At 36.9% G+C, this 27925-nt stretch overlaps 1 protein-coding gene across 4 annotated transcripts; it reads right to left on the bottom strand.

Moving 5' to 3' along the window:
• Positions 1071–27925, bottom strand: PCF11 (PCF11 cleavage and polyadenylation factor subunit). 4 transcript variants are annotated; one of them, XM_021062577.1, is made up of 16 exons: positions 27425–27923; positions 23623–23748; positions 21559–21747; positions 20974–21168; positions 18707–19824; positions 18150–18330; positions 17557–18040; positions 15463–17018; positions 12414–12513; positions 8150–8269; positions 7529–7631; positions 5412–5595; positions 4498–4653; positions 3850–3942; positions 3284–3319; positions 1071–2189 (listed from the first exon to the last, which is right to left on the bottom strand). In XM_021062577.1, the coding sequence occupies exons 1-16, from the start codon at positions 27614–27616 to the stop codon at positions 1974–1976; spliced, it is 5049 nt and encodes a 1682-aa protein (XP_020918236.1). In that variant the 5' UTR covers positions 27617–27923; the 3' UTR covers positions 1071–1973. The 4 variants fall into 4 exon arrangements, with proteins under 4 accessions (XP_020918236.1, XP_013834646.1, XP_003129756.2 ...); XM_013979192.2 differs by having other exon boundaries at positions 7529–7634; positions 27425–27895; XM_003129708.6 differs by having other exon boundaries at positions 1612–2189; positions 7529–7634; positions 17950–18040; positions 27425–27925.

Below are 27925 nucleotides of genomic sequence, written 5' to 3'. Positions count from 1 at the left end.
TCAAATCCAGTGGACACCACTTTTCTTACTGAACCTCTCTATAGCATTAGACAATCTTTTAAATATTTACTTGATTCTTTTTTTTTTTTTTTTTTTTAAAGAGTTCCTGTCATGGCTCAGTGGAAACGAATCTTACTAGTACCCATGAGGGCACAGGTTCAATCCCTGACCTCAGTCAGTGGGTTGGGGATCTGGTGTTGCTGTGAACTGTGGTGTAGATTGGAGTGGCTGTGGCCAGTAGCTATCTATAGTTCTGATTCAGTTCCTAGCTCGGGAACCTCCATGCCATAGGTGTGGCCCTGAAAAAACAAAAAAGCAACCTTAGACATAAGTAGACTATTACCTCTGTTTATTTTTCGACCACTTCCAAAGACATGCAGTAGTTCCCAGGCCAGGGACTGAACCACAGCAATGACAACACCAGATCCTTAACCTACCAGGCCATCAGAGAACTCCTTAACAGCTTTAAAACATCTCCTGGCTCCAGTGTTCATAAATGTAATACAAACTTGACATGACCAAGAAGACTTCATAATCTATTCAATGCTGTTTTAACCATATAAAAATTAACTTTTGAAAACACATGAAGTATTTTCCTAAGTTTTCACTTTTACTGCTCATTTTTACATACTACCACCTCTATAAAGTCAGCCAGCCCCCAGACAGTTTGGTGTGCCTATTTCTAGCTAGCATTTTTCTTAGGCTATTTTTATAAATTGTGTAAATAATATGGAGTAAAGTGAAGCAGAACCAGGTTCACATTCTTGTTTACAGCTTTTTAAGTGAATGATTCAATTTCATCTGTAAACTGGAAACCACATCTACCATTTAGGATTATTTGTAAGTATCAGAGAAAATATACTTTTTTGCCAATGCCTACATATAGTAAGTGCTCAACACATTAATTTTGATTGTTTTATATGCCTATCTCCTCCAATAAATAGCAGAAAAGAAAAAGCCTGCATCTCAGAGTGCCTGGCTCATAGCACTCATTCATGTTTTAAAGAACAGAGTGATGAAAGACATAAGACGTCACTCTAAAACCACTCAAGAAATAAAGAGATAGAAACTGGAATTTCATCATCATTCTATTTATTACATGTGTGAATATTAACATCTCATGGCATCCATCTAATTCAGTCAAAACCAACAAAGGAAAAAAGTTAACCATGTTTCAAATTAACATTCTTACAGATTCCCCTGTAACTTAAAATAGAAATATGTTCACGTCCATTAAATCGTTGGACAAATTTGAAAAATGTCATTAAAAAAAAAAATCAGCTTTAGTACTTAAATATATTTGTTAATCGTTTGATGGCATCAGTGTCAAAGTTTAAGAATAAAAGTTGCTTCATTAGATAGTTTTCAAAAATGAACATCTGGATGGTTCTCTATAGCTGGAGATATATAGATATATATATATGCAAATATGTCCTTTTATTAAAAAAAATTTTTGACCCTGGCTTTTCAGTTTGAGAAAAGTCCTGCAGTGCTCTCACAACCCCCTTTTGAAGGATAAAACTCAGACTTTGCTTCTTTAATCATGGGAAGCTACTAGAAAAAAATCTTATGTTGAAGTTGCTGTTTAATTCCATTTTCACCCAATAAAAATTACAGAAACACTGTCTTTATTTGATGGTGTGCATAAATATTACACTCCATGTAGCAAAAATATTTTTATTTATAATTTACAGTTTCACAAGTGAAAATCGTACATTTTTTACATATACAATTTCATTTTGTTAAATTTGCACACATCTACAGAACTTTCACACGACAAGCACCTGAAACTGTGCAGGCAGTAGGAAATGCAAATACTAAAATGTATTTATTAACCAAATGATAGCTGAAGGCCCTGCCTCAGCCAATTTATATAGATATATGTCTATATATACATAAAAAATTCTTCACCTTCTAGATCCAACAGCAGCTTTTTTTTTTAAAAAAAGAAAAACATACCTTTCTCATTTTATTTAAACTGACTCGACTGTATCGTTTTCTGTTTTAATTTCAGTGGGTGTTGCTATGCTTTCCTCTGTACAAGCTGGTGGAGTGTCAATTCGTTCTTCCTTAACCTTGGGACTCTCACAAGGTTCCTGCAATTCGTTTTTGACAATGTTCAACATAATGTTCAAGGGATTTTCAACTGGTGTCTTGCTGGGAGATGGTGTACAATCAAATGAAGACGTCTATAAAATGAAAAGCCCTTTAAATACTGATTAAAGTTCAAAAGTATCACATGAAATGACAGTTTTGTAAAACCCTTGTATGGGGGGAAAAAACATACACCAAATGCAACTGAAAACCCTTCTTTTCCACAAAACATGCCATAAAGGCAGCCAATTAATAAAATGTACATTGAGCATTTGCTATGTACTCAGCAATGTGCTAAGGTAGAAAAGCAGTAATCAATGTAAGGCCAAAAGAAATCGATTGATTAGACATGATTGTATGTTTAACCCCAATATCTAGATGATAACACCTAGAAATAAATATCCTGGGATGTGTGACTCCTAACTTCAAAAACTCAGGATTTTTTTAAAATCCCCACAAACCATCAAAACATCCTATGAAGTCTAGTCTTTTGATAACCTAAGTAAATATTCTAAACTGTCCCTTGAACTTGTGAAACAAATATTCTTTGGAAGCTAATTTGTTCCATTCTTTGGTTTTAAAAAAACTGGTCATGGAGTTCCTACCATGGCACAGGTAGAGGAGCCAGCGTTGCCACAGCTGTGGTGCAAGTTACAGCTGTGGCTCGGATCTGATCCCTGGCCCAGGAACTTCCAAAGCCATGGATTAGGCCATTAAAAAAAGAAAAGAAAAGGTCATGCTACAAATATGAAAACTTGAACTTCTAAGGGTCTACGGGCTGATTTTCAGATTTCATGTATGAGCATTCAAAAATTATTCCTGTATTACGTGGCTGAGTGGAGTATGTAAGAAAAAAAGCAATAAACACTACCCATAACTTTTACAAAAACTACTCCCATCATAAACCTCATCTTTAGTTTTCCTCACATTTCTCTAAGCCTAGTGACCTGGTAGAAGACATCATCAACATTGAACAGAAGAGAATGCAAAGAATGATACAAAAATTTCGGAATTTAAATCAGATCTTATTAATCTAGCACCAATATTTAGTGAGCAATCAAAATGCTATATAAATAAAAACTAAAACAGCTGAACATATCAAGATTAAAATAACAATGCTGTTCTGATGCAAAAAATAACAAAATTTATTAATGTTAATGAGAACAAACAGCAACCAAAAAGAACTTACATTTTGATAATCTTCATAACATGATGGATGATAAATCTGAAGCAAAAATGAAAAAGTTAAGTATTCACATGCATATTCATTTCTAGTGGACTATAGTGATAATGTTTTCTTTTAAAATTTAAACCAGAAGATAAACTATCTTTTGTAAATGTGACAAAAAATGGATAAAAACAAAATTTTCATCCTGATTTCTCCTTAAACTTCCTTTACATAAGTAAATAACACGGAATATGTTTTCAAGATAGAAACAGTTTTATAATGAAATATAAATTGAATCAAAATAGTATAGTTATGTAGAAAGCAGACTCCATAGACTCAGAAGACTGAGTCCTGAATTTATCATTAGTTATGTAACCTCTTACATAAAAAGAGTATAGGACCAGATGATTGCTAAAATCCCTTCCAATTCACTCTGTGACTGAAGTTCAATACTTAGAAATACCTTTTTTATTAAAAATCAAAAACGATTAACATTTTTCTTTCAAAGTGGTGAGCTACCCCTACAATAAAACAAAAAAAAAAAAACACCTTCCTTATAAAGTACTCTATAAAGAACTGAAAATTACCTTTCCATCGACTCTAATAGCATTTTTTAAATGCCATTCCTCCTCTTCTTCATCCCAGTACTGTTCAAATTGTTCTTGGCAAATTTCACAACTCTAAAATAATCATATAAAATGAAATTTACAAAACAGAACATATTTAATCCCATAAAAGCAAAAGTACATAAACATTTTGTTGAGTGGAGAAAGTAATTTAAAATTTTTCTGAAAATTCAAACACGGTTGAAATATAATATAATATAAAATAAGTTCTAAGGATTGTGCATTCTTCCATGCAAAATTGGTCCATGCAACCACTGCTCTTGGTCACTGATAATTATGTAATAACTATAGTGGTTATGAAACCCAAAGGCAGATCATAAGGGTAAAACTAAAGAGTAGAGCTTACAAGAAATCATTTTCTTTTGGCCATGCCCGCAGCATGTGGAAGTTTCCAGGCCAAGGACTGAACCTGTGCCACAGCTGTAACCAGAACCACAGCAGTGACAACACTGGATACTTAACCCACTGAACCACCAGGAAACTCCCAAAAAACCTTAAAAATCATTAAAAGGATGTAAATAAAGTTATAAGTTTATGATTATTTACTTAAAGGAAGTGAAGGTCATGAAGGGTCTATAAGAGGTAGAAAATGTAACGTTTTTCTTTTACCTCAACTGCTCCAGCTGGTCCAGCAGGTACACTTTGGAACTCCTTTTCTTTAGCAGCCTCCTGAGTTTTGAGCACAACTTCTTCATGCACCTTTTCAAAAAACTGGCTCTTTGCACGTTCTTCCAGATCAGCTATTTCCTCAAATTCTATCCAGTCCTTAAAAAGAGTTAATTTACAAAGAGTATACTCATTTGTTTCTAAATTTTTCTGCACACATTCAATATAATGCCATTTAAACATAAGGATACATTCTTCTACAATATGCTTTATTTAAAATTATACCTTTGAGTCCCATAACTAGTAGACAACATTAAGCAATCAACGAGCAATTAAGATCTTTTTTTTTTTTTGCTTTTTGGGGCCGCACTTGAGGCACATGGAGGTTCCCAGGCCAGGCATCCAATCGGAGCTATAGCTGCCAGTCTACACCACAGCCAGAGCAGATCAGAGCCATGTCTGTGACCTACACCACAGCTCACGGCAACACCAGATCCTTAACCCAGATCCTTAACCCACGAGTGAGGTCAGGGATTGAACCTGCAACCTCATGGTTCCTAGTCAGATTTGTTTCCACTGAGCCACGACAGGAACTCCCAAATAAGATCTTAATGTTTACTTTCCATTACCTCTAGAGTTAAAATTACTACTGTAAACAACATAAATTTCATGTACAATTTTTCACAAAAAAACCAGTCATAGAACCTTGGAGTTTTAGAGCTAGAAGAAACCTGTATTCTCTAATCTCAATAAAAAGTAAATACGTACTCTTCAAATTTATTTTAAAAATCTTTTATATTCTAGGGGTCAAATTTTATCCAAAAAATATGCTAGTTAGCATTCAGCAATTAAGCTAATATACTTCTAGAATGATACAATTTAAAGGCTAAAAGTTCAGAGGCATGTGGATTACTTACTGTTAAGCTGTAGTACCAACGTCTATGAGTGACTTTTCTGCTAACATCTTTTTCAGTTCTATTTTGCCGATAATGCCAGTCCAAGTGATCTGCATATACATCTGTTTGTGATGTTGTAAATCTCATTCCACAAGAGTAACACTGAATACCAGTGTATAGTCGGTTTATAACACTATCATAACGTCTATATTGAAAAACACAGAAATAATCTTTAGTTTTGATAACATGGCTTCATGGCCTTTAAAAAAAGGGGGCAGTTATAAGTACTTCATTTTTCCATATTTTAATCATGGTGAAGCCATTATTATGTGACAAAATAATGTTCCAGCCTAAGAGCTAGCTGAGTTAATATCCAAAGATCAATATTATTCTCCAGTAGTGCCACTGACTCTCTTTAACTTCAGTTAATTCTGGAACAAAGAGTGTCCTCTTATCAATAGGCCTAGCCTGGTTACTTATTTCCTTAGATATAATAATGGAATGATCATCTGCTAACTAATAAGGCAATAGCTGGCCTGTTCTTATATTAATGTCAGTATCAAGGGGGATATGGCAGAACAATCAGATTCTACTTCTCCAGATCTCTGAAGTTCTAAATAACTCAATTGTTCCACCACCCTGGTCTAAAGAATAGTGAAACAGGTACAGAAGAAATAATAGTATGGATAACTAAAAAGAAAAAATATTAGACTAATGGGAAACTGAGGTTGGCCAATAATCAGTTTTTTAAATTCTGGGCTCTCCAAAGAAACAGGTATGCAGACCAAGTAAATGAATAAACAGGGCAGTTATTAACTCCCAAAAACTTTTTCAGTGTAGAATAAGGCAAAACAAGTACACCAGGTACTCTGTATACCAGGAAAAAAAAACTTTAGAGTCATAATAATAATACTGAATAACGATTTAATGAAAAATGGTTGTATAACTACATGGAGGAGACCTGGTAGGATAGTAAAAGAGCTAGCTAAATTACTTTCAGAAAGTCTAGAAATTGTTAAAGCAAAATGTAATAAATCAGAAAACTATCTTTTGAAAATAAAGAAGTAAATGCCGGGAACCACACTTAAAAAAGTTACTAAATGGTTGCCGTAAGTAAATAGTAGTACTTGGAGAAAAAGATGCCATCTTTCATTATGATCCTTTAGGACTTTCATTATAAAGCTTTATGTGAAAGCATCACTTGGGGAAAAACTGCCTTTAAAAGGGTAAATCCCATTAGCAGTTCTGTTTTTTATAAAGTACTCATAACAATATAACGAATCCATAAAGCAACTTTAAATGTTTTCTTTATAAGTAATATAGGGAGTAAAAGTTAAGAAAATATATGCACCAAATGTAACAGTGGTTATTAATAAAGGCGGAATTGTAGGTAATTTTATTTCCTTGATTTTATTTGTATTTTCTATAAAATGAAAGAATTTTTTAAATACCAGACCACAAAAATCACATTTTCTTATCTTCAAAGGCATGAGAAAGTCAATACAGAAAAACGTGACAAATATGAGAAAATAAAGATAAAAAGGAAGCCATGATTATCAATACCTAATATTTAAACTCCCTATACCAAACAGAGATAATAAAAAATAGAAATGCTGGGGCAGACTTCTGGCCTAAATACTTGTGCAGCAGACATATGTGCAAACGTGATTTTTTAAGTAGGCTTAAGTTTGTTACATGTATTTTACCACATTAAAAAAGATAAAACAGGCATCCTTAAATTTTTTTTTTTTTTTGTCTTTTTTCCTTTTCTTGAGCTGCTCCCACGGCATATGGAGTTTCCCAGGCTAGAGGTCTAATCGGAGCTGTAGCCACCGGCCTACGCCAGAGCCACATCAACAAGGGATCCGAGCCGCATCTGCAACCTACACTACAGTTCACGGCAACACCAGATCCCTAACCCACTGAGCAAGGGTAGGGATCGAACCCGCAACCTCATGGTTCCTAGTTGGATTTGTTAACCACTGCGCCACGACGGGAACTCCCAGGCATCCTTAATTTTAAAAACAGTGAAGGGGGGTTAAAACAAATAGCACTAATGATAACGTACACTGTTATTAAAGTCACTGTCCTTTTTACCTAGAAAGTACCTTAGAAAGTTAAAAAATTATATTACATACTGTTTCAATTCTTCAATTGTAAAATTGGTAAGATCTGGGACGTCCTGATCTTCATTTTGATCTTCCTCCTCCTCAGCAGCGGGCTGAGCAGCAACTTCGTTTACTTCTTCAATTGAAATGAAACATAACAAATTCCTCAATACCAGTTTCCATATACTCTTTATAGAGAACACTATAGTGTTAAAAGCATATGGAGAATCCCATGTTGCCTATTCAGTGCTTCTGATTACTAGCCAAGGAACCTAATGCAAGTCTTTATATTTTGACTAGTGATATTAGATCTGATCTCTTAAAAGTCAATCTTCAAGAAATTTTATTTCATCAATATTCTCATTTTTTATAAGCTAAACTAACATAGAATAATTAGAAAAAACTTTGCACTGATATTTACAGGAATGTTAACTGAAACAATGTCCACTATAAAGGTACAAGTTCCATGTTTGAAAATATTTTAAAATTTCATTATAAACCAGTTATATTTGATTTTCAAAAAAACGAAGTATACCTAAGAATTCAATTATTGTAAAAATTTTTATCATAGAATACATCATTATAGTTTATCATATTATCTTTATAAAAATGAAAAAGCTCTGTGTAGACAAATAATAGAATCATACTTACGTGTTGTAGCTGAATCAGGCTGGGACAATTTAAGAATTCCTGTTTTCAGCAGTTTTGAAAACAATTCATTTACATCCACCTGACTAAGATGATTATCAGGATATGCCTTGGGAAGGGCTCCTTAAAAAAAAAAAAAACACTTAAAATGAATGAACTTAAAAGTGCAAATTATACTAAGCATTTTTAAAATTTTCTTCAAGATGTCCTATCAACATCAAATTTGACAAAAATCTTAAGATGAGTGTCATTATCAAAAGCTCCTAAAAATGAACTTTGCATTTAGGTCAGCAAATCATCACCTCTTAAAAAACACTAATACTTTATAAGGACATATGTGTGATCTTAAAAAAGCAATTAACTGTTGCCCAATTAATTCCATGCCAAAGCAAAGCAGAAAACAGAGGGCAGAGAGTTCCATGCTCCCTTCTATGCAATGCAGCACCACCTCTAGGTTCAGCTTTTCACCCTTCTAATTCTCTATTCTTCATCTAACCATATTGGGAAAGGAAGTTTTGTACAGATTAAGTAGATCTCCTAGCACAGACTTCTAGGAAAAAGAAATAGCGAAGTCTAAGTGGAAATATTCCTACCCAGCCCCCATGATTACCCAGGGGAACTAATGCAGAGAGATGAACCAAGTGGCAAGGATTATACCTGCCCCTCTGACCTTTTGCTGAATTACTGCCTTTGCAAAGCAGATCAAGCTATTGCTCAACAGATGTCAGGCTTACTACAGCTTCAATAATTTGAATAAATGAGACGAGGATAGATAACAATCTTCCCCTTAAGGTCACTTGTGAGGAATCAATCCAATTCCATATTTTGCTAAGCACTAATCTAATAATTACAATTCTTTAAGTCAACTATAAAAAGAATATTAATATATATGCATATCACTACTATGCATCTTACCACACCTCTATAAAAAGTTCTGAACCACTAAAAATTCCTCTTAATAGCAGAAATTCAACTTGCAACCTGAAAACAATAATCCCTGCCCCTAAACACTGCATTGTTTACACTCACCACAGTGCCTTGTACACAGTAGGCTGTTGAAATGAAATGTCTGATTACATGAACAAATCAACCTCAACAGACAATTACAACAGCCATTTCACACACTAGTTCAACATTTATGTTTCATCAGAATTAGCTATTTATATGTCCAAGACTCATAACTAGCTAATAGCATGTCTTCGGGCACCCAAGTTTAATGATCAAGAGCATTAACTATAGAACCAAACTCCTGGGATACTATTAGAAATTTCATTTTCTAGTTGTGTGACATGATCATGTTGCCTCAGTTTTCTTTACCTGTAAAAGGGTAATAAATATCTTTCCTACCTAAGGTTGTTATAAGAATTAACTGAATCAATATTTGTAAGGCACATGGTATTCAGTAGTATATATAATATTTGTTTTTCTTTTTAAAAAAACAGCCCAAGTGAAATAAGTCAGACAAAAACAATTACTGTATAATATCATTTATATGTGGAATCTAAAAAATACAAAAAACTAGTAAATATAACAAAAAAAAAGCAGACAAAAAGAGAGCAAACTAGTGGTTACCAGTGGAGACATGGATCTTCTGACCCCAAATATAAATAAAAGGTAGGGAATTAAGAGGTAAACTATTAGGTATAAAATAAGCTACAAGGATATACTGTACATAGGAAATATAGTCAATATATTTTATAATAACTATAAATGGAGTAAAACCTTTGAAAATTATGAATCACTATATTACATACCTGTAACATATGATTTTTAAAAAACAGAAAAAATTAAAAAAAAAAACTTAGACATAACATACTCAGTTTGATTTGATTTTTTATGCATTTAGAAATAGGAATAAGAGGTAAGTCTCAGAATACCATACTTGGAATATCATACTTGGTACCCAATGATGGTGACTAGCTTATCAATAGATAGAAATGAATAGCTGTTTAGGAAAAATGAAACAGTCCATAGATCCTGCTATACTATCAAGTTCTTAGAAAGATAAACCTTTACTAGAGTCATTCTACCACAATGCCTAGCATATAGCAAAATGATCAGTATTTGTTTGGATGAATAATGAACATTAGTATATTTACCACTAGGAAAAGGAGGTTTTCACTTTCAATTTTGAGGAAAAGCCTCGAGAGAAGCTGAATACAGAACACTGAAAACTTCTCATATCTCTTTAAGTAAAACTTGAAGAAGGAAGGCAAAGCTAACATCTCATTTCGATACCTCCAACCCAGGAAATATGACTTCCTCTGTGGCATTGCTATGCCCTGTCTACATAAACACCCAAGGCCATAAAAGCAAAAGAACAATTTGCAGGTTTTGTATATTAACTCATACAAAAAAGGGCAAAAATCTGCAGGTGGTTTTGTATATTAACTCATACAGAAAAGGGCAAAATCTGCAGTTGCTACATTATCTCATGCTATCAACTCTGATACAACAAATCCTCTACTCAATAAGAAAAAGAGTCCTAAAAGAAAAATTCAGAAAAAGTGAGTTCTACAGGAAAACACTACTGTAGCACTTTACAAGTTAACAAAGTACTCTTGCACACACTGTCTGATTTGAGTGTCCAAGAGAAAAAAAAAAAAAAGAAAAAATTCTCAGGGAAACATTGACTTTTATCATATACTATCTACAGAGGAAAAAACAACCCGAACCCCAGAGACTCTATTTGCTTGTTTATACCCCACCCGCCTATAAGGTAGCAGAATGGAAATTTTGACCCTGATCTTCTGACCCCAAATTCTTTCCTTCCCTTTCCATTACAGTGAAAACAAAAAATATGAAAAATATTAATCCTAATTGTCAATCTAGGAATTAAAAACACTGTTTTCAAATTAATTGAGTGAATTTCTTGAGATGATACAGTTGAAAACCTAATGCATAAACTAGATCTTAGCTAGAACTTCCCTAGTTACTTCAGAACTTTTGGAAAACTCTCTACATATGTAAACTAAATAGAGCCACACTACAGCCATGTTTCTAAAGATGGCCAATTTAATGATTCAAAAATAAAGCAAGTACCATTACCATTTGATTGAGTTAGTTCTCAATACATTGATTTTGCAGTAATTTTAATTTACATACTTTCCACTTTTCACAAAATACTAAAATTTATTTATAAAGCCCCTGTGTCTACTATTTTTATTATATTCATAACATTATTGTTATGCCTCACCCCACATATGCTTATCATGGACATCTGGTAAGAAAATCACAGAAGTGTTTTTCTATTTCTAACATGCTGTGTACAGTTATTATTTGAGTGCCCCAAAAGACATGAATGAATCAACTTATAAGGTGATGTCTCTAGTACTCACTTAATGTTTACTGGATCATCGCACACACACAAAACAAAAATTCAAAATATCAAACAGGAGTTCCCACTGCGGCTCAGCAGAAACAAACCTGACTAGTATCCATGAGGATCTGGGTTTGATCTCTGGCCTTGCTCAGTGGGTTAACCATCCAATGTTGCCACGATTTGGCATTGCCATGGCTGTGGTGCAGGTTGGCAGGTGTAGCTCCAATGAGACCCCTAGCCTGGGGACTTCCATATGCCACACCTGTGGCCCTTTTTTTTTTTTTAATGCTTCTAGAATTATATATATACATATATATATATATGTGTGTGTGTGTATATATATGTGTATATATATATATGTATGTGTATGTATATGTATGTATGTGTATATATATGTGTATGTGTGTATATATGTGTGTATGTGTGTGTGTATATATATGGATGTATGTATGTGTGTGTGTGTGTGTATGTATGTGTGTGTGTGTGTGTGTGTGTGTGTGTGTGTGTGTGTATACTCCCCCCCCCACTCTCTAGCATGGGGACCAAGTTACACATACATGTATACATACTTTTTCCTCCCATTGTTGTGTTGCGATACCGTGGCCCTTTTTAAAAAGCAAATTTTTTTAAAAAATCCAAATAATTGAAATTTCTGAGGTTTGTCATTAATTTCATTTTACCTCGACACAAAAGTCACACCACATTCCTACTTCACCCTCCAGGTTCCACCAGATAGGTCTTATTTTCTCTTTTTGTGGTCTACAAGTCCTGGCTAAACACCTCTAGTTGTAAAAGGGATCAGTGTGAATATACATCAACAATATAAACAAACACAGAAACAAAACATTCTAGCCAAATTACATTTCTCTATATAGCTTATGTCCTCTCAAATTTGTCATTTTATAATAACTGTCTTTTGAAAAACAAAATTCAGAAAGTACATACCTGAAGGATTTTGAACAAATGCTCCAGGATTTTGTGGATGAACGGGCAAAAACTGCTGTCCCTGGCCAAATGCTACTGGCTGAGCAACACCAGTCAGAACCTTTAAGAGAAATCTTGGTTTTAAAAACATTCTTTCTATATTTTAAGTAAAACTTTAACACTTGAATTACATTAATATATTCACAGATATCGTAAGGCCTGATTTCTATGATAATAAAGATTTATAAGTATAACCTGACTGGATCACCTCACTTCCAGGCTTTTCATTAAAAGGAACAATATCCCTGGTCTTTTTCGCAAAATTATAAGGAACTAAGAATGGATATGAAAATTCTTTAAAAAGCTGCAGATACCATGCAAACATAAGGTGGCCAACAACTAAACTGTATGACCCTATACAATTCACTTTACCTTACTAGGGCTTTACCTTATTTTACAAATAAAAAACTGGCATCAAGATGTGACCTATACACTGTCGTAATAGCCAGTAAACAGCAAAGCTGAGGCCAGAACTCCAGAACTGACCCCTTTACACAGATGTTGAAAGCCTGGTTTTTTTTTCTTTTGTTTTTGTCTTTTTAGGGCCACACCTGCAGCATATGGAGGTTCCCAGGCTAGGGGTCGAAGCACAGCCATAGCTGCTGGCCTACGCCACAGCCACAGCAACACAGGATCCGAGCTACATCTGTGACCTACACCACAGCTCATGGCAACGCTGGATCCTTAACCTGCTGATCGAGCCCAGGGATTGAACCCGCGTCCTCATAGATACTAGTCGGGTTCATTAACAGCTGAGCCATGATGAGAACTCCAAAAGCATGCTTTAATTAGCAATCTGAACTTCTTTATGATCATCTTTTTTGCTAACAAACTTTGAGTTACAAAGGAAATTGTAAAGATTTTAAAGGAATGTTAAAGAATAAAAGTCATTAAACAAATACTGTACAATCATACAAATATTGTATTTGTAGTCAAGAGTGAGGTAAGCCTTTTTTTGTTGTTTTTGGTTTTTTTTAGGGTCTCATTAGCACCATATGGAGGTTCCCAGGCTAGGGGTCAAATCAGAGCTACAGCCACTAGCCTAAGCCACAGCCACAGCAACACAGGATCCACGCTGTGTCTGTAACCTATACCACCGCTCACGGTAATGCCAGATCCTTAACCCACTGAGCAAGGCCAAAGATCGAACCCGAAACCTCATGGTTCCTAGTTGGATTCATTTCCACTGTAACATGACGGGAACTCCAAGGTAGGACTTTTACCTATTGTTACAGTGCAAAAAAATATCCACCTATAAGCCTTGTTCTGTATCTGTATGAACCTTCAGCAGTATGTGTACATAATAAAAACCCCATCCACTCTGTATAATGTTCACAAGATGAAGTCAAATCCCATTCTAGAATATCTTATCATTTACAGTAGCATTCCTTTTAAGAACAAACATATAATAAGCAGGTTGTTTTCTCAAACCACTGGATAGCAACAGAAGACTGCTTTCTATCAACAGTTTGTAACATGCTTTTAAAATCTTCTTGTTTTTTAATTTCTCGTACGCAATGTTCTAGCATAAAATAAATTTGACCAAGAAACTGTCAGCACCTGGCAAAAAGTAAATTTAGCCCAGGAGAATTTCACCAAGCAAGCAAAAGTAGTATTGACTGAATTAATCACAAATTATAAGTATACTGCTTTAACATTATTTCAATAAGCATTTTTACATGTATGCAGCACAAGTGCAAAAGAATACCAACAACTGACCATACATGTTTAGGTGACATAATGAATACATTTAGCAGATAAGATTCAAGCTTGCTGTGTTGACATTAACATCAAACAACTGCATTTGACCAGAAAGATAGAAAGGTGGTAAAAGGCAGGAGAGGAAGAGAAACAATTATAGATTGTAAAAGCATGGGCAATCTGATTTTCTTACTTGTTTAAATCAGGGTAAGGAAGTTCCTAATCAAAGAACAGTCTATAAATAATCAGCTATACTGTTGCTTTTAAGCTTATCAGGGCTGAACAGTTGTACAATGTAGCAGAGATCTATGAAACACATTAATTGTATCATACTTTTACTACCTTTGAAGCCAAAAACAAAACAAAATAAAAAAAACCAGGAGTTCTCTTATGGCCCAGTAGGTTAAGGATCTGGCATTGTCACTGCACTGGCTTAGGCCACTGTGTAGAACAGATTCCATAATGGCGAAGCTATGCATATGTGAAGACAAGGGATATATGGGGAAACCCTGTACTTCACAGCTCAATTTTGCTATGAGCCTAAAACTACTCTAAAACATAAAGTCTTTAATAGACAAAAACGAAAACATGATGGAGTTCCCCTAGTGGTGTACTGAGTTAAGTATCTGGTGTTGTCACTGCTATAGCAAGGGTTCAAGCCTTAAGCCTTGGCCCAGGAACTTCCACATGCCACAACTGCAACCAAAAAACGAAAAAATAAAACAAAACAAAAACAAGACGGGGGGGTGGGGGCGGCTGATAGATTTCTCTAGATCCTGGAAGAACTAAGATCAACTTTGTATTTAAATTGCAAATTTCAGCCCCAAAAGACTCTCATCCCACTTCTCTAGCAGGTGGAGTTTTGAAATACGTTGAAAACTGCCCCCAACCCACACACACAAAAAATACTAGAAAATTAAACTTTTTAGGAGTTTCCATTGTGGTGCAGCAGAAACGAATATACCTAGGAACCATGAGGTTGTGGGTTCGATCCCTGGCCTCACTCAGATTAAGGATCTGGTGTTGCCTTGAGCTGTAGTGTAGGTCGCAGACACGGCTTGGATGTAGCGTTATGGTGGCTCTGGTGTAGGCTGGCAGCTGTAGCTCCGACTGAACCCCTGGCCTGGGAACCTCCATATGCCACAGGTGCAGCCCTAAAAAGACAAAAGACAAAAATTTTTTAAATTAAAAAAAAATAAATTTCTTTAAAAACCTTCCCAACCTATGGTTTATCTCCTGAAAATACTCCTCCAACACTAGAGAATCATTCATATCTGCATACAATATAATTTTACAATAACACACTTACCTGCTGAGATGCCTGAATATTTCCTACTGTTATTGGAGCAGGTAAACTGCCAAAGTTTCCAAATTGAGAATTCTGAAGATTCTTCTCATCAAAATAGTGTCCAGAAGCTCTGTTAAGGGGATTTGAGAAACTCTGGTTTCCAGGGCCATGTGGTCCGTTAAAATTTGGTCCTTGAGGTGAATCAAATATTTGTTCATGTCTTTGGAATTGTAGTCCTTGGGATGGGGTGTTAAAAGCATTGCCAGGTGGATCATTATATGGACCAGTCTGATTAAAAGACTCAAGTCTTTGTGAAGGATGATTGTCAAACCGTGTGCCTTGAAGACCAAGAGGAATATCAAACCTTGATGCTTGCTGGTGTTGTGGACCATCAAATCTTTGAGGTACACCATCAAATCTTGGTTGAACCTGCTGTCCAGGTGGTCCATCAAATCTCTGTGGGCCTGGCTGACCAGTTCTTTCAAATCTAGGCCCTGGCTGACCATGTAATCCATCAAATCTTGGCAACAGTGATGGCTGACCTGGCTGTCCATCAAACCTTAAAGCATGACAACCTTCAAATCTTGGACCACTTTGACCCAGAGGCCCTTCAATTCTCAAGCCACCTCCTGGTACAGAAGGACCCTCAAACCTCATTCCACCTCCTTGTTGGACTAAAGGTCCTTCAAACCTGATCCCAACCCCTGGTTGACCATGTGGACCCTCAAACCTAAGGTTCCCACCAAGTTGACTGTGTTGTCCTTCAAACCTCATTCCAGGTGACTGACCATGGGGGCCCTCAAACCTCATTCCAACTCCCTGCTGTAGCAAAGGGCCCTCAAATCTGATCCCACCTGATGGCTGGCCATGAGGTCCATCAAACCTAATTGCAGCCCCTGATGGACCATGACCTCCCTCAAATCTAAGTCCACCTACAGGCTGACCTCGGGGATTATCAAATCTAAGTCCACCCACAGGCTGACCATGAGGTCCCTCAAACCTCAGACCACCCACAGGTTGACCCCGATGTCCCTCAAACCTCAGACCACCCACAGGCTGGCCCCCTGGTCCTTCAAATCGCAAACCACCTGCAGATCCCTCAAACCTCAGGCCAGGGGATCCTTCAAACCGAAAACCACCTCCTCCTGCTTGACCGATTGGCCCTTCAAACCGCAGAGGTGTCCCTACTGGTCCTGGAGGACCTTCAAATCTTAAAGGACACCCACCTCCTAATTGGCCTTGCGGTCCTTCAAATCTCAAAGGGCCACCTCCCCCCATCTGTCCTGGTGACCCATCAAACCGAAGAGAACCTGGTGCAGGAGGTCCATCAATTCTAGGGCTTAATTTATTAGGTCCTTCAAAAATCATCTTGGCTGGGCCATCTCTTGGTACTGATGGCCTACTAGGTCCATCATATAATGGTCTGTCTTCAGCTAAAGCTGTAAGCCGCTGATTTGTATCAAGTCCGGCGAATCTTGATGCTGGGCTATCTACAAATGGTTTGTCTGAATCTTCATATCTAGGTCGCTTAAGTGGAAAACGATCATTGAATGGTGATCTCTGCTCTTCTCGTACACCTTTTAAAAAGAAAAAAAGAATTATTTTCCCTGAATCTGATAATTTATATCAAATTATCTCAAAATCTTCTTTCTATATTCTTGTAAATGTTTATCCAAAACATCCGTAACTATCTTACTCTATTAGAGAGGAGGGAAAAGAAAGCATCAAGCAGTAGGTAAGAGAATGCCCTCTAGAGTCAGACACACCTTGATTAAAAAAAAAATCCCCATTTGGTCACTTTACTAATTATTTGACTTGGAGAGCAAGTTATTTAACCTCTCTGTCTTGTTTCCTATCTGCGAAACTGGGATAATATATATTTCGCTGGGTCACTGAGGATTAAATCAGATCACATACAGAACCTAGTAAAATACCTGGCAACACAGTTGGCCTTACAAATATTAGCTCCCTTCCCTTCGAGGGAAAAAAATGAAACAAAACAAACAAAAAAACCAGTAATCTGAACAGTCACAAAAATCCATCCCACTTAGCTTGTTCATTTTCCCTTCACTGCTGTGTGATTCAATAGGCATAATCTGATTTAACTTTTTCTACCTTTAGCAGAGACTTGCTCGTCATGTCTTCTCCGGCCCTCATGGGGTGAAAGATTCTCAGCATAAGTACGACTCCCAGATATAGGAGAAAGACGTCTTGCTCTTTCACTAAATTGTTCTTTTCTGTCAAACTGTGCTCCACTATTCCTACTTGCATGTTTACTTTTGGATGGCTCACATTCTATTCCAGACAACAAGGCATCAGTCAAAGGGTAGTCAAAAATATCAGGATCTAAGAGATCAAGTCTTGGAAATGAATGCTGAACCTGTGTCCTTTTCAGTTTTGCTTTATGTTCATAGTAGGTTAATTCAGCATCAGATAAGAGAGGTTTCTTTTTTAATCCACCTTTATTTTCTTCTGTAGGACTATCCCGTACATTGCATCTATGTTTACCTTCTTGATACTGAAATAGCTGTCGAATTTGATGCACAACAACAAGGAACTCATCCTGTGTAATTTCACCAGATGCTAAACGTTCACTCGTCTGCATAGGGGTGATAAAAGGAAATCAAATATTTTAAATATAGAAAGTGCTTACGAAAAAACTTACAGACAAGAGGAGAATAATGACTACATAGGAGCATAGTAGCTACCTTTTGAAGTAATTCTCTTTTGCTTGCAAGAGTTAACTCTTTAGGAATCTGAAGATTGGCATCTACACTTAATCGATGCTGCTGCTTTGGGGCTCGAGGTGACAAGATTCCTTTAGTGCTTGACCAGCTCTCCCTATGCCTTAGATGAGGAGCTTTACTATGTTCATCACCCTGTTGTAAACTGAAACCATAAAAGCAACATGTTACTTCACAAAAAATTTTTAAATTCTCAGGACCATATTTAAAGATCCTTAACAGAATCTGGATAAAATGAATATAAAAGTTAATTAAATGATTAAGAGCACAAACTCTGAAGTCAGGAAAATCAGACATGAATTCTGATTTGTGCCCGTCCTGGATGTGCCGCCTTAGGCAGAACCTTTCTAAACTTTAGTTTCCTTATCTATAAAATAGCAATAATAATAGTAGTTAACCCAGAGTTGTAAGAATTAAACAGAAAAAAAGCACTAATTATAGCACCCAATACTATCCAATATTAAAATTTACACTGAATTTTAAAACATTATTCTACTTGATTAAAAGTGTTAACATCCTACCTTTTATTTTCTTCCCAACCAGATTTCCATCTTTTGGTAGACTTGGAACTTTGCCAATTTTCTACATTCTCCTTTGGTTCATTGCCTGACTTGGTAGAATGCTGATTTGCAGTTTCTTGTGGCCGTTCCTCTTCAGTCTTTTTTACTCGCCTTGGATCTCGAATATCCTGTTTAGCACTTCTCTTCGCATTTCTGTCTTCCCTGGAAGGTGGTGTAAACTCTTCCATGTGCGACTGCTTAACTCCTGACTGGCGGATCTTCCCAGCTTTGGGTGTTGAGGTTGGAGACATACTCCTCTGCCTTCGTTTGGGTGACCGTCTATCTCTTCTCTTGGGAGAATGTATAATTGGTGACCGAGACTTGGGTGATCGTGATCTTGATCGCTTTCTCGTACTCGATCTCCCTGGTTTTGTCCCCTGTTTTTCTGATTCTTCCATTACTGTATCCTGCTTTTGTACAATTCCATTAATGATTTTATTTCTACTTCCCACCAGTCTGTGTTCAGATGACTTCATGTGCTCATCCTTATCTTTTTTTTCTGCAGTTTTTCTCTTCTCTTTTGTATCATCATCTTTGCTATCAGTCTTATCCTGAAGATGTTTTTTTAATCTTGGATCCCTCTTGCTCATATCAGAAACCCTTGAGCTTTCGGATTCTTGATTTTTTAAGTCTTTTGTGTGCGATAACTTGTTTTTCAAAGGTGATGGTGATTTAGATTTAGATTTGGATTTAGAATCTAATTGGTCAAGTTCTTTCTTGGTTATTTTTTCACCTGATTTACTTTTTTCTTGCTTGGATGAATTTAGTTTTTCAGAGGGCATAGTTTTACTTGTCTTAATATCAGACTGGTTCAATGTGCTCATTACAAATTCTTTCCTGTGACTTTGATCTTTTCCATGAGAGGAATGTTGACTCATCCTATTAAGACGAGGGTCCCGGTTAGTCCCTTTCAAATCCTGAATTTGTACAGATGGACCTGGGCGACTTTTTTCAGGTTGCACAGGAACCTGATGGGGAGCTTTAACTGCCATAGGGGGAATTTGTGAACCATGTAATTTGGATGGCGCAGATCCAGGACCTAAGTTGGATGTCTCCTGCTGAACACTAAGAGAAACTGCCTGAAAACATAAAATAAATGTTCCTGTTAAAACTGTAAAACATGCAGATTATTTGTCAAGAAACTGTATTTACAGTGTATAATGCTTATTGTTCTTTCTTACTAGTCCTCTACTTTGGGATTGTGTAACTTCTAGGTAGAATGAAAAAAAAAATCCTCTCTTCCTAATTACTCAATTCTGAGCCAGACTGATACTTGAAAAACACTACTAAATAAATCACTGCACTCCAAATGCAAGAGTCAAAGTCATTCCAGCTGAACTGTGTCATAAAATTTAGTTCCTCTCGAAGTGGCACTAATATTGAACTTACAAAATTCTGCCTTCCTGTACTCCCTCACTTTCAAATAACATCAAGTGCTAAGTAAAGTAACTCAGTATGAGGTCATTCATGCACAGAAATACATAATCTTCCTGGCTGCCTTAATTCTGTAATGGCTTTTTTTTTTTTTTTTGGTATGCTTCTAGGGAACTGCTGAGGATTTCTGCTCACAAAATGAAATGTAAACTCATAAAATATCAAAGATGAGGCAAAAACATTTGCCACAACACATCTACCATCCTGAGACTAATACTGAGTCCAAATGATATAATTTTTTTTTTTTTTTTTTTTTTTTTTGTCTTTTTGCTATTTCTTTGGGCTGCTCCTGCGGCATATGGAGGTTCCCAGGCTAGGGGTCAAATCGGAGCTGTAGCCGCCAGCCTATGCCAGAGCCACAGCAACGCGGGATCCGAGCCTCATCTGCAGCCTACACCACAGCTCACGGCAATGCCGGATCATTAACCCACTGAGCAAGGGCAGGGACCGAACCCGCAACCTCATGGTTCCTAGTCGGATTCGTTAACCACTGCACCATGACGGGAACTCCCAAATGATATAATTTTTAAGAAAACTAAGGTACTATCATTTAAGATAGTAATCTAATACAAAGTATTTGAAAAAAATAGTGCAGTCTATATTCAAGTGAATTTTACAATAAGGATATAAAATTTTGGTCTAATAAATACACAATACTTTGCAAAATAAATAAAAGTGGAAAAAATACACCACTAATAAAAGTAACATGTTAATACAATTAAAACACAAAATAATTCCTTCTCCAACTGAAACAGGTTTAAAAGTATTTAAAATGCCAAATCTCCTCCACTTACCAGTTGCGCCTTAGCTTGCTCTAGCTCAAGCTCCAGCTTTTTCTGCTGAAGTTCTAACAACTGCTTTTGTTTTGCCAGTAACTGCTGCCTTATTAGTTGCTCCTGGGTAAGATTCTTTTGTATATCCGGAACAATTGGAGGAGTGGAGATGCTAGGGGAACTGACCACCGTGCCAGGTGTTGAAGACTCTTCGGGCTACAAGAAAAAAAAATTTGTTAAACAAACAAACAAACAAAAAGAAACCACAGCTAAAAAGGAAGCAGCTAAGGGATAACTAAAAATTCTCAGCTTCTCTCTTAATAAATACTATTCATAATCGTATATGGCCAATCGTATAAAAACAGGCAGAAAAAAAAAAAAACAGGTAGAAAATTTTCAGGAATTTGAAAACCAAAATACATATATCATAGAAACCTGAACAAACAGAATATTTATTTTAAATGCACTGTGAAGCTGAGGGGGGAATTTTTTTTATTAATTAAACAGCACAGGATATTCTTGCTACTTTTTTTCTGGCAAGAAACTTTAGAATTCAAAACTTGACAGTTAAAGTATTAGTTATATACCATTCATGTTAAAACTTACCGATTTATTTAAAAATTTAGGATTCACATGGATGCTAGATGTATTCACATTGGGGGGCAGAGGTTTAATAGGCCAAGCAGGATCTAATGAATTGACTCTGACATCCAGGGCATAAAGTTTCTTCAAAGGGAATATTTCATCCCATGTGGAACGTAATTTAAATAAACTTTTTCTAGTATTTTCATCCACCTAGAACAACAGAACAGTTCTATGGCTTGTTAAGGTACTATAGGATGTTTTATATATCAAGTATAAAGCTACATATCTCTAGTCTACTTTACATATAGTACATGTACTACTCATTTGTAACTATATATACAACAGTAATAATTAAAGGAATATTTGCAGATGAGAAGTTATTAAATTTGTCCAAAAAAATTAGAAAAATTTACTGTCACCTAGCTTTCATGAAAGAAACTGGGCAGGTCTAAATTTTTAAAAGTACTTATTTCCAAATTTTAGAGCTTGATATGGCATTCCTATTGTTACTTACTCTGAACAAAAATTAAAAAACTAGAAAATAGTTTATCTGATAGCTTAAAGTTTACATGTAGTACAAAGTTAAAGACAACTATCTCACTAACTAATCTTCTGCAATATAATATGGTTGGTACCTATGAACCAGCTACCTGTGGTATGGAAGGCATCTGAATAATTGAAATTCACAAAGTCTTTGCCACTGATGAGCTTTAGTTTTAAATAACTTATCCACTCATGCTTCTAATGGGCATAACAACAACAGTACTTTTAAAATTACCCACCAGAGAAACCTACTACTTGGGAAAACTGAATTCAATTTTTTTAACTTTAGAATAAAGCTCTGACTATATTTGAGTCTTTAGATATTATTTTCTACAAGGTCAATTTCATCTTCTGCAATGCTAAGACCCAGTCAGCCAGTAAAAGTATTCTACCAAACATCCAAATAAATTTGAATATACTGAAACTGCAAACAAGACACTGGTTTAGCACACCAATTTCTGTAACACAAAACTGGCTTCTCCTTAAACTAGTCTCAGGTAAGCAGTATTTACCAGAGGTCTACCATACACTAAAACAAAATCCATAATACAATTTGAAATTACAGCTTTCCAAACTTCTTCTGCACATACCTATTCAGCAGTATTTTTCTCTAAGAACTTAAAGGGAAAAAATTACTGAAGTAGCAACTACATTTTCTGTTCTAACAAACAAAATCGGATAATAATCCCAGCCCTCCAAGTCCAACAACTGTAAGAGTTCTCCAAACACAAAAGGTGCTTCTACTAAAATATAAGACTACCAATTTTTTGTTAGGGAACAACTTTTAAACCCAAGTATCTTGGTAAATGCCTTTTTGCTCAGCATGAAAAGATGAAGCCTGACAGGAAGAGAATTCCTTCTGCAAATCCTTTGTCTTCCTCAATGTAATACTAACCAAACCATCAGATACAATGTTACAGAAGGAATTCACAATCTCTAGGTATAGGAACTCACAAGACTTTCTTCTAAATACTAAGAAGGGTAGAGAGGGAGTATTTCCATATTAACCTAAAGCAATTCACTGATCCAACATTCACACATGCCTAGAACTTTCACATAAAATACATTTCAACAAAATAATAAAAGGAAACATTTCCAGGGGGAAAAAAAAAATCACAAAAGTTTCAGGCATCAATCGTAGGTTGACATATCCTATAGGAATGTTTTTGGTTTGTTTTTTGTTTTTTGTTTTTTTTTTTGGTAGAAATAGTCAACATCCTAAAGCCAGGAACCTAAACAATGAAATTTGAAGTACCCTTGAGATAGCTTCAGATCTTTTTGCCCATATATTCTACTGATGAAACGTATCTGCCAATTAAGTGAATAAACCCAATCAAAAAAATTCTAAAAGCAAACCCACCTATTCTTGGATTAATGCAAAACACCTAGACTCTGCTTTAAACATAAAACACCAACTTTAGCATGGCAAATGTCCAAGACAATAAAACATTTCACCACCCAAGAAAACCCAACACAAAGGCAAGTATTTATTTAATCAGGAACATTTTTTCAAAATTCAAATGTTTCTAAATGTATATATACCTTTTCAAACACACAAATAAATGTTGCAACTAGATTTTTAGTAAAGGCAGTGAGATACTCTCTTCCAACATTTTTCACGATAGAATCCATAAGGTACATAACAGGAAGCTTCTCTGAGGAAGGAGCCTAAAGTAATAAAAAAGAAACTGAGAAGTTTAGTATAGAGAATTGCCACCAAAGAATTATTTTTTAAAATGAGTTTTTAACCTAAATACAGACCTCTATTTTGTTGATATACTTTTGAATATTAACCTTTATGAAACGTAAGTGTTCAAGTTCTCACCTCTTAGAATGACCTTTAGAGTAAATTAAGGTCAGAACTATTAGAAAGAAAAACCAGTCTCCAATACATTCATTTAACACTCAATGGAATTTCAGATTCCTATGGTTAAATAAAACAAAACCAAACTTTTTTTAAGTGACCAAAAAAGGGAGAGGGTATTTTCTGTAATCTAAGTGTAAGCATTGTGACTCACATTAACTTAAGATAATGTACCTAGATTCAATGAAACAAAAGTTTTTAGACTTCTGAAAGAAATCCTAATTTCCATAGGCATACTTTATATGTTAAAGTCTATGAAGCTTTTGTTACCTGCAAAATCATTAGGATTACTTCTCTATAATCCAATGAATAAAGAAGCTAAATACACTTCGCATATGAAGTTAATGGCAAAAAAAATTTTAAACTTGCACATGAACATGCAGGAAGGTGCAAGTTGTTACTGATACAAGAAAAACTGGATGGAGCAGCCGCTGAGTCATGTAAGTCAGGTTGAACTTGACTCTGGAAACCAGGATTTGTCCTGAAGATTTTCTTCACAGCACAGACTCCGTCGAAATTTTTCCTCTGACACGCACAAACCAGGGGTTCTAAATTTGTGCAGAGCCAGTGTGATGATGCCGATACAGGTGGCCCTTTCCAAAGCAAAGCAATGTTGCCCCAGCTCAACTGTAATGCCTATCCATCTCTGGCTTTTAGAAAGCACAGCAAGTTTCCAGAAAGCATCAGCAGGTTCACAGACTTGTTGAGAAGCATTAAGACACACCATATAAACTGTTAACTCCCATTCCACAGGAGCACTCACGATTTAAAAACAAAAACAAAATTAGCCCCATTTACCCTCCCCATGTGTATAGGAAACTTAACCCTGAACAACTCTTACCCATAGCTACCTGTAGCTAGGGTAAGCACACAGTTCTGCAGTACACAATGCCGTATTTCACAAAATCAATTGCCCATACAAGTGTGTGGAAGTGCTCTTGCTTCTGATAACACCTTTACAACCAAAGTTGACTACGGAAACCTTTGAATAACTTTGTATGAAAATTTTCTTCCACGGTACTATCAATAAAAGGGTTTCACAAGGCCATTGCATGTGGGTAAACTATTAAGTACCAACATGTTAACTACTTTATTGCTGTGTCTTTATCTTACCATGTCATGTTTTATATCATTTTAGTCATTGTTGTACTTATGCAGATAAACAGGATCTCTTTAAAACCAAAATCTGTTCAGCAGCCTAACTTTTTATTGTACAAGTGAATCCTTATATGTAATATTTTTTCCCTACTACTGCCTCATGGGAGGAGTCAAATTAAGTGTGAATTCCTAAGTTTAGTAATGCTGAGACGCTAGAGAATAAGGACACAAACATTCACCTCCAGAAACACAAAACCAAGCCAGTTTGCTACCAAAGGACAGAAAATCCCTCCCCTCACCCTCAAGCCCAACCCTGATTATTTCCCCCAGTGACTTTTACATCTTTTCCTCAATCTGGCTTTACAAAAATAACCAGGAAACGTGTGCCAAAATAATTTCAGCTGTCTTTCATCAGCAAATAGTCCATCTATTTTCACCACTCTGTGTAGCCATACACAATACAAATTTTAATGTGGTCACTATATTCAGCATTTAGTTTTCACTTCTCAGAAGATCTTCTGGATCCATTAAAAATCAGCAAGGAAACGGTTCTTTGAGTGACAACCTGATCTGCTAAATATTAGTCTCTGTGGAAGATTAGTAATCTCAAAAATGCTAGGTAGGATTTTAAAAATCAATGTTTTCTTCTAAAAAAGTGAAATTTGGTTTTTTTAAAAAGCCATTTAATGTTAAGCCTTCAACAAGGCAAACACTAAGTTTTCATGTCCAACATGTTTGTGGTATAAAAACGATGTTGAGTATAAGGAATGCTTCCTTTTTAAATCTCGTATTTTAAAAAAATAGCTGTTTCAAACAGACATTCAGGGAAAGGTGAATAAGGACTTGTATTTTAGCTGTCAGACTGAGCATGACAAACTTGCTGGGCCTTTAAAAAAAAAGAAAAAGAAAAAAAAAAACTTCACTTTTTGTCCTCTTTAAGGAATGAAAGGACCACCTGAGACCGTGTATCTTGTGAACAGATTTACCCAAAACAGTGGATGGAACCTAAAGAATGAACCCAAGTCACTTAAAGACTTTGTTTAAAACACACAACCACGTAGATAAAAATAAATCTTGGAAACAAATCTACACCTTACAAAGGTAAATAAAAAAGACAAATACATATTTTATATGTTTTATTCACAAATTTTATAATACCAGTCACACATTTCAAAACCATTTATTAAAGTCAGACCACTCAGTTTTACACTAGACAGAAACCGCCTCTAAACAATATATTGGTGGTTGTTGTTAAAGTGGCCTTTTAAAAGGGGTTCACTCTGCTAAAAGGAGGCTCATCCTGATCATTTCAATCACTAACAACTAGAAAAAAAAAACTAAACCATAAGTACAAGCTTGAAAAATAACTTAAAACGTAGTACTGGGAAGCTATTAAAACTCATTATGATAACTAAGTTTAACAGTAACTTAAATGACATATCGCTCCCACATGAATCCACAGAAGAGGAGGACTACAGGGAAATATAGGGTGGCAGAGGACCACTGCTGTCAAGGGGTGAGGCAAAGCACGTCTTCACTCAGGGAAGGGAGGAAAAAAAGAGAAAAGGAAGAGGAGGAGGGACTGAACTTTTCAAAAAAAAACCTACAAGTACTTGTTACCCAGTGGGCCGGTTCTCCACCTACAGGTTGGGTAAGATCTCCTCCCCACCCCCACCCCCACGCCCCACCCTCAACCCCAATTTCCCGTATTTGGGGGCAAATGAGACCCTCCGACAGGAGAATACTAGTTATACCTAGCCGCCCCCACCCCAAAACGGGGCTGACGGGTGTGAGCAGCTGCCTGGCTGGCAGGGAATGGATTCTCCTCTCTTCCCTTTCGCATCATGTGCTTTTCAGGCGCCATGTTGGGCTCCTAACAGGCGGCTGCTCCACTCGGGGCCAGTGCCCTATTCCCACCCGCCAACAGCTCGCTCCCAGGTCCCCCTTCACCTCCTTCCAACCCACAGACACAATTACCCAAAAGGGTACGGGGGCGGGGGGCACGGAGGAAGATCCACTCCCCACCTTCCCAGGGGGTTAGAAAGGTTTTAACACTTACTTTCCCACATCGCAAACTGCCTTTTAAGCCTCCCCCCTCCCCAAACGGCTCTACTTAAAGCGTGTGCCTCGGGACAGACGGTGCGGTGGCCTAAATAGGGAGCTGGTAAGCGGAAGTGGAACTCCACCCTTTATCCTCCCCACTCCCTCCCTTCAAGCGAGGCCCACGCTCGAAGCCTGGGCCAAAGACCGAACCTGAGTTGGGGGGGGGGGTTGGAGAGGAGGAACACTGTCCCCCTTTGGACGGAAGCGAGACCTGGGATGAGGCTGACACTAAAATCAGGGAGTATTAGAAGAATAGGAGGCTGCGGGGTGTATAAAAACCTTGGCGGTTTGGGCCTCGATGAGAGAGACGATCTCCTTGGCGAAGGGCAGGTTCTCCTCGGCTAGAATGGTCAGCATATTGATGTGCGGTTTGCTATTGAAGGTCAGGTCTTCGAGTGATGACTGATAATCCCGACAGGCGTCCTCCCGGGCCCCCGCAGTACCGGCCTCGGCCGGCGTCTGCTCTGACATTGCGCCGCGGCCCCCCTCCGAGGCCCGCCGCAGCTGAAGCTGAAGCCGCTCTCGATACCCCGCCTCCCTTCCGACTCCTCTTCCTCTCCCCTGGTCTCTCGCGGCTCCGGCTTCACCACATGCTGACCGCGGAGGGGGGTTGGGGGACGACACAGGGGGAACCTCGGGTATGAAACGCCGCCGTCTCACGGGTGGTCTCCGTCCACTTCCAGCCGCCACAGACGCTTCTTTCTCCACAGACACAAAATGGCGGCGGCAGTGGCGGCTCCAGCTCCGAAAATGTCTGTGTTCCCAACCGCTGCGTCGTGC

Source organism: Sus scrofa, chromosome 9, assembly GCF_000003025.6.
Source record: "Sus scrofa isolate TJ Tabasco breed Duroc chromosome 9, Sscrofa11.1, whole genome shotgun sequence".
Lineage (NCBI taxonomy): Eukaryota > Metazoa > Chordata > Mammalia > Artiodactyla > Suidae > Sus > Sus scrofa.
Note: the sequence above shows the minus strand (reverse complement) of the source record. Positions and strands in the feature narration are given on the sequence as shown.

Excerpts from the sequence above, each read along its gene's own strand:
- PCF11 (XM_013979192.2), bottom strand. The coding sequence starts at position 27,616 with ATGTCAGAGCAGACGCCGGCCGAGGCCGGTACTGCGGGGGCCCGGGAG. Across the intron at positions 17,019-17,556 it reads CGAGCAAGTCTCTGCTAAAG|GTGTACGAGAAGAGCAGAGA; the intron begins GTAGAAAAAGTT and ends TCTTTTTAAAAG. Across the intron at positions 3,320-3,849 it reads CTATTAGAGTCGATGGAAAG|ATTTATCATCCATCATGTTA; the intron begins GTAATTTTCAGT and ends TTTTTGCTTCAG.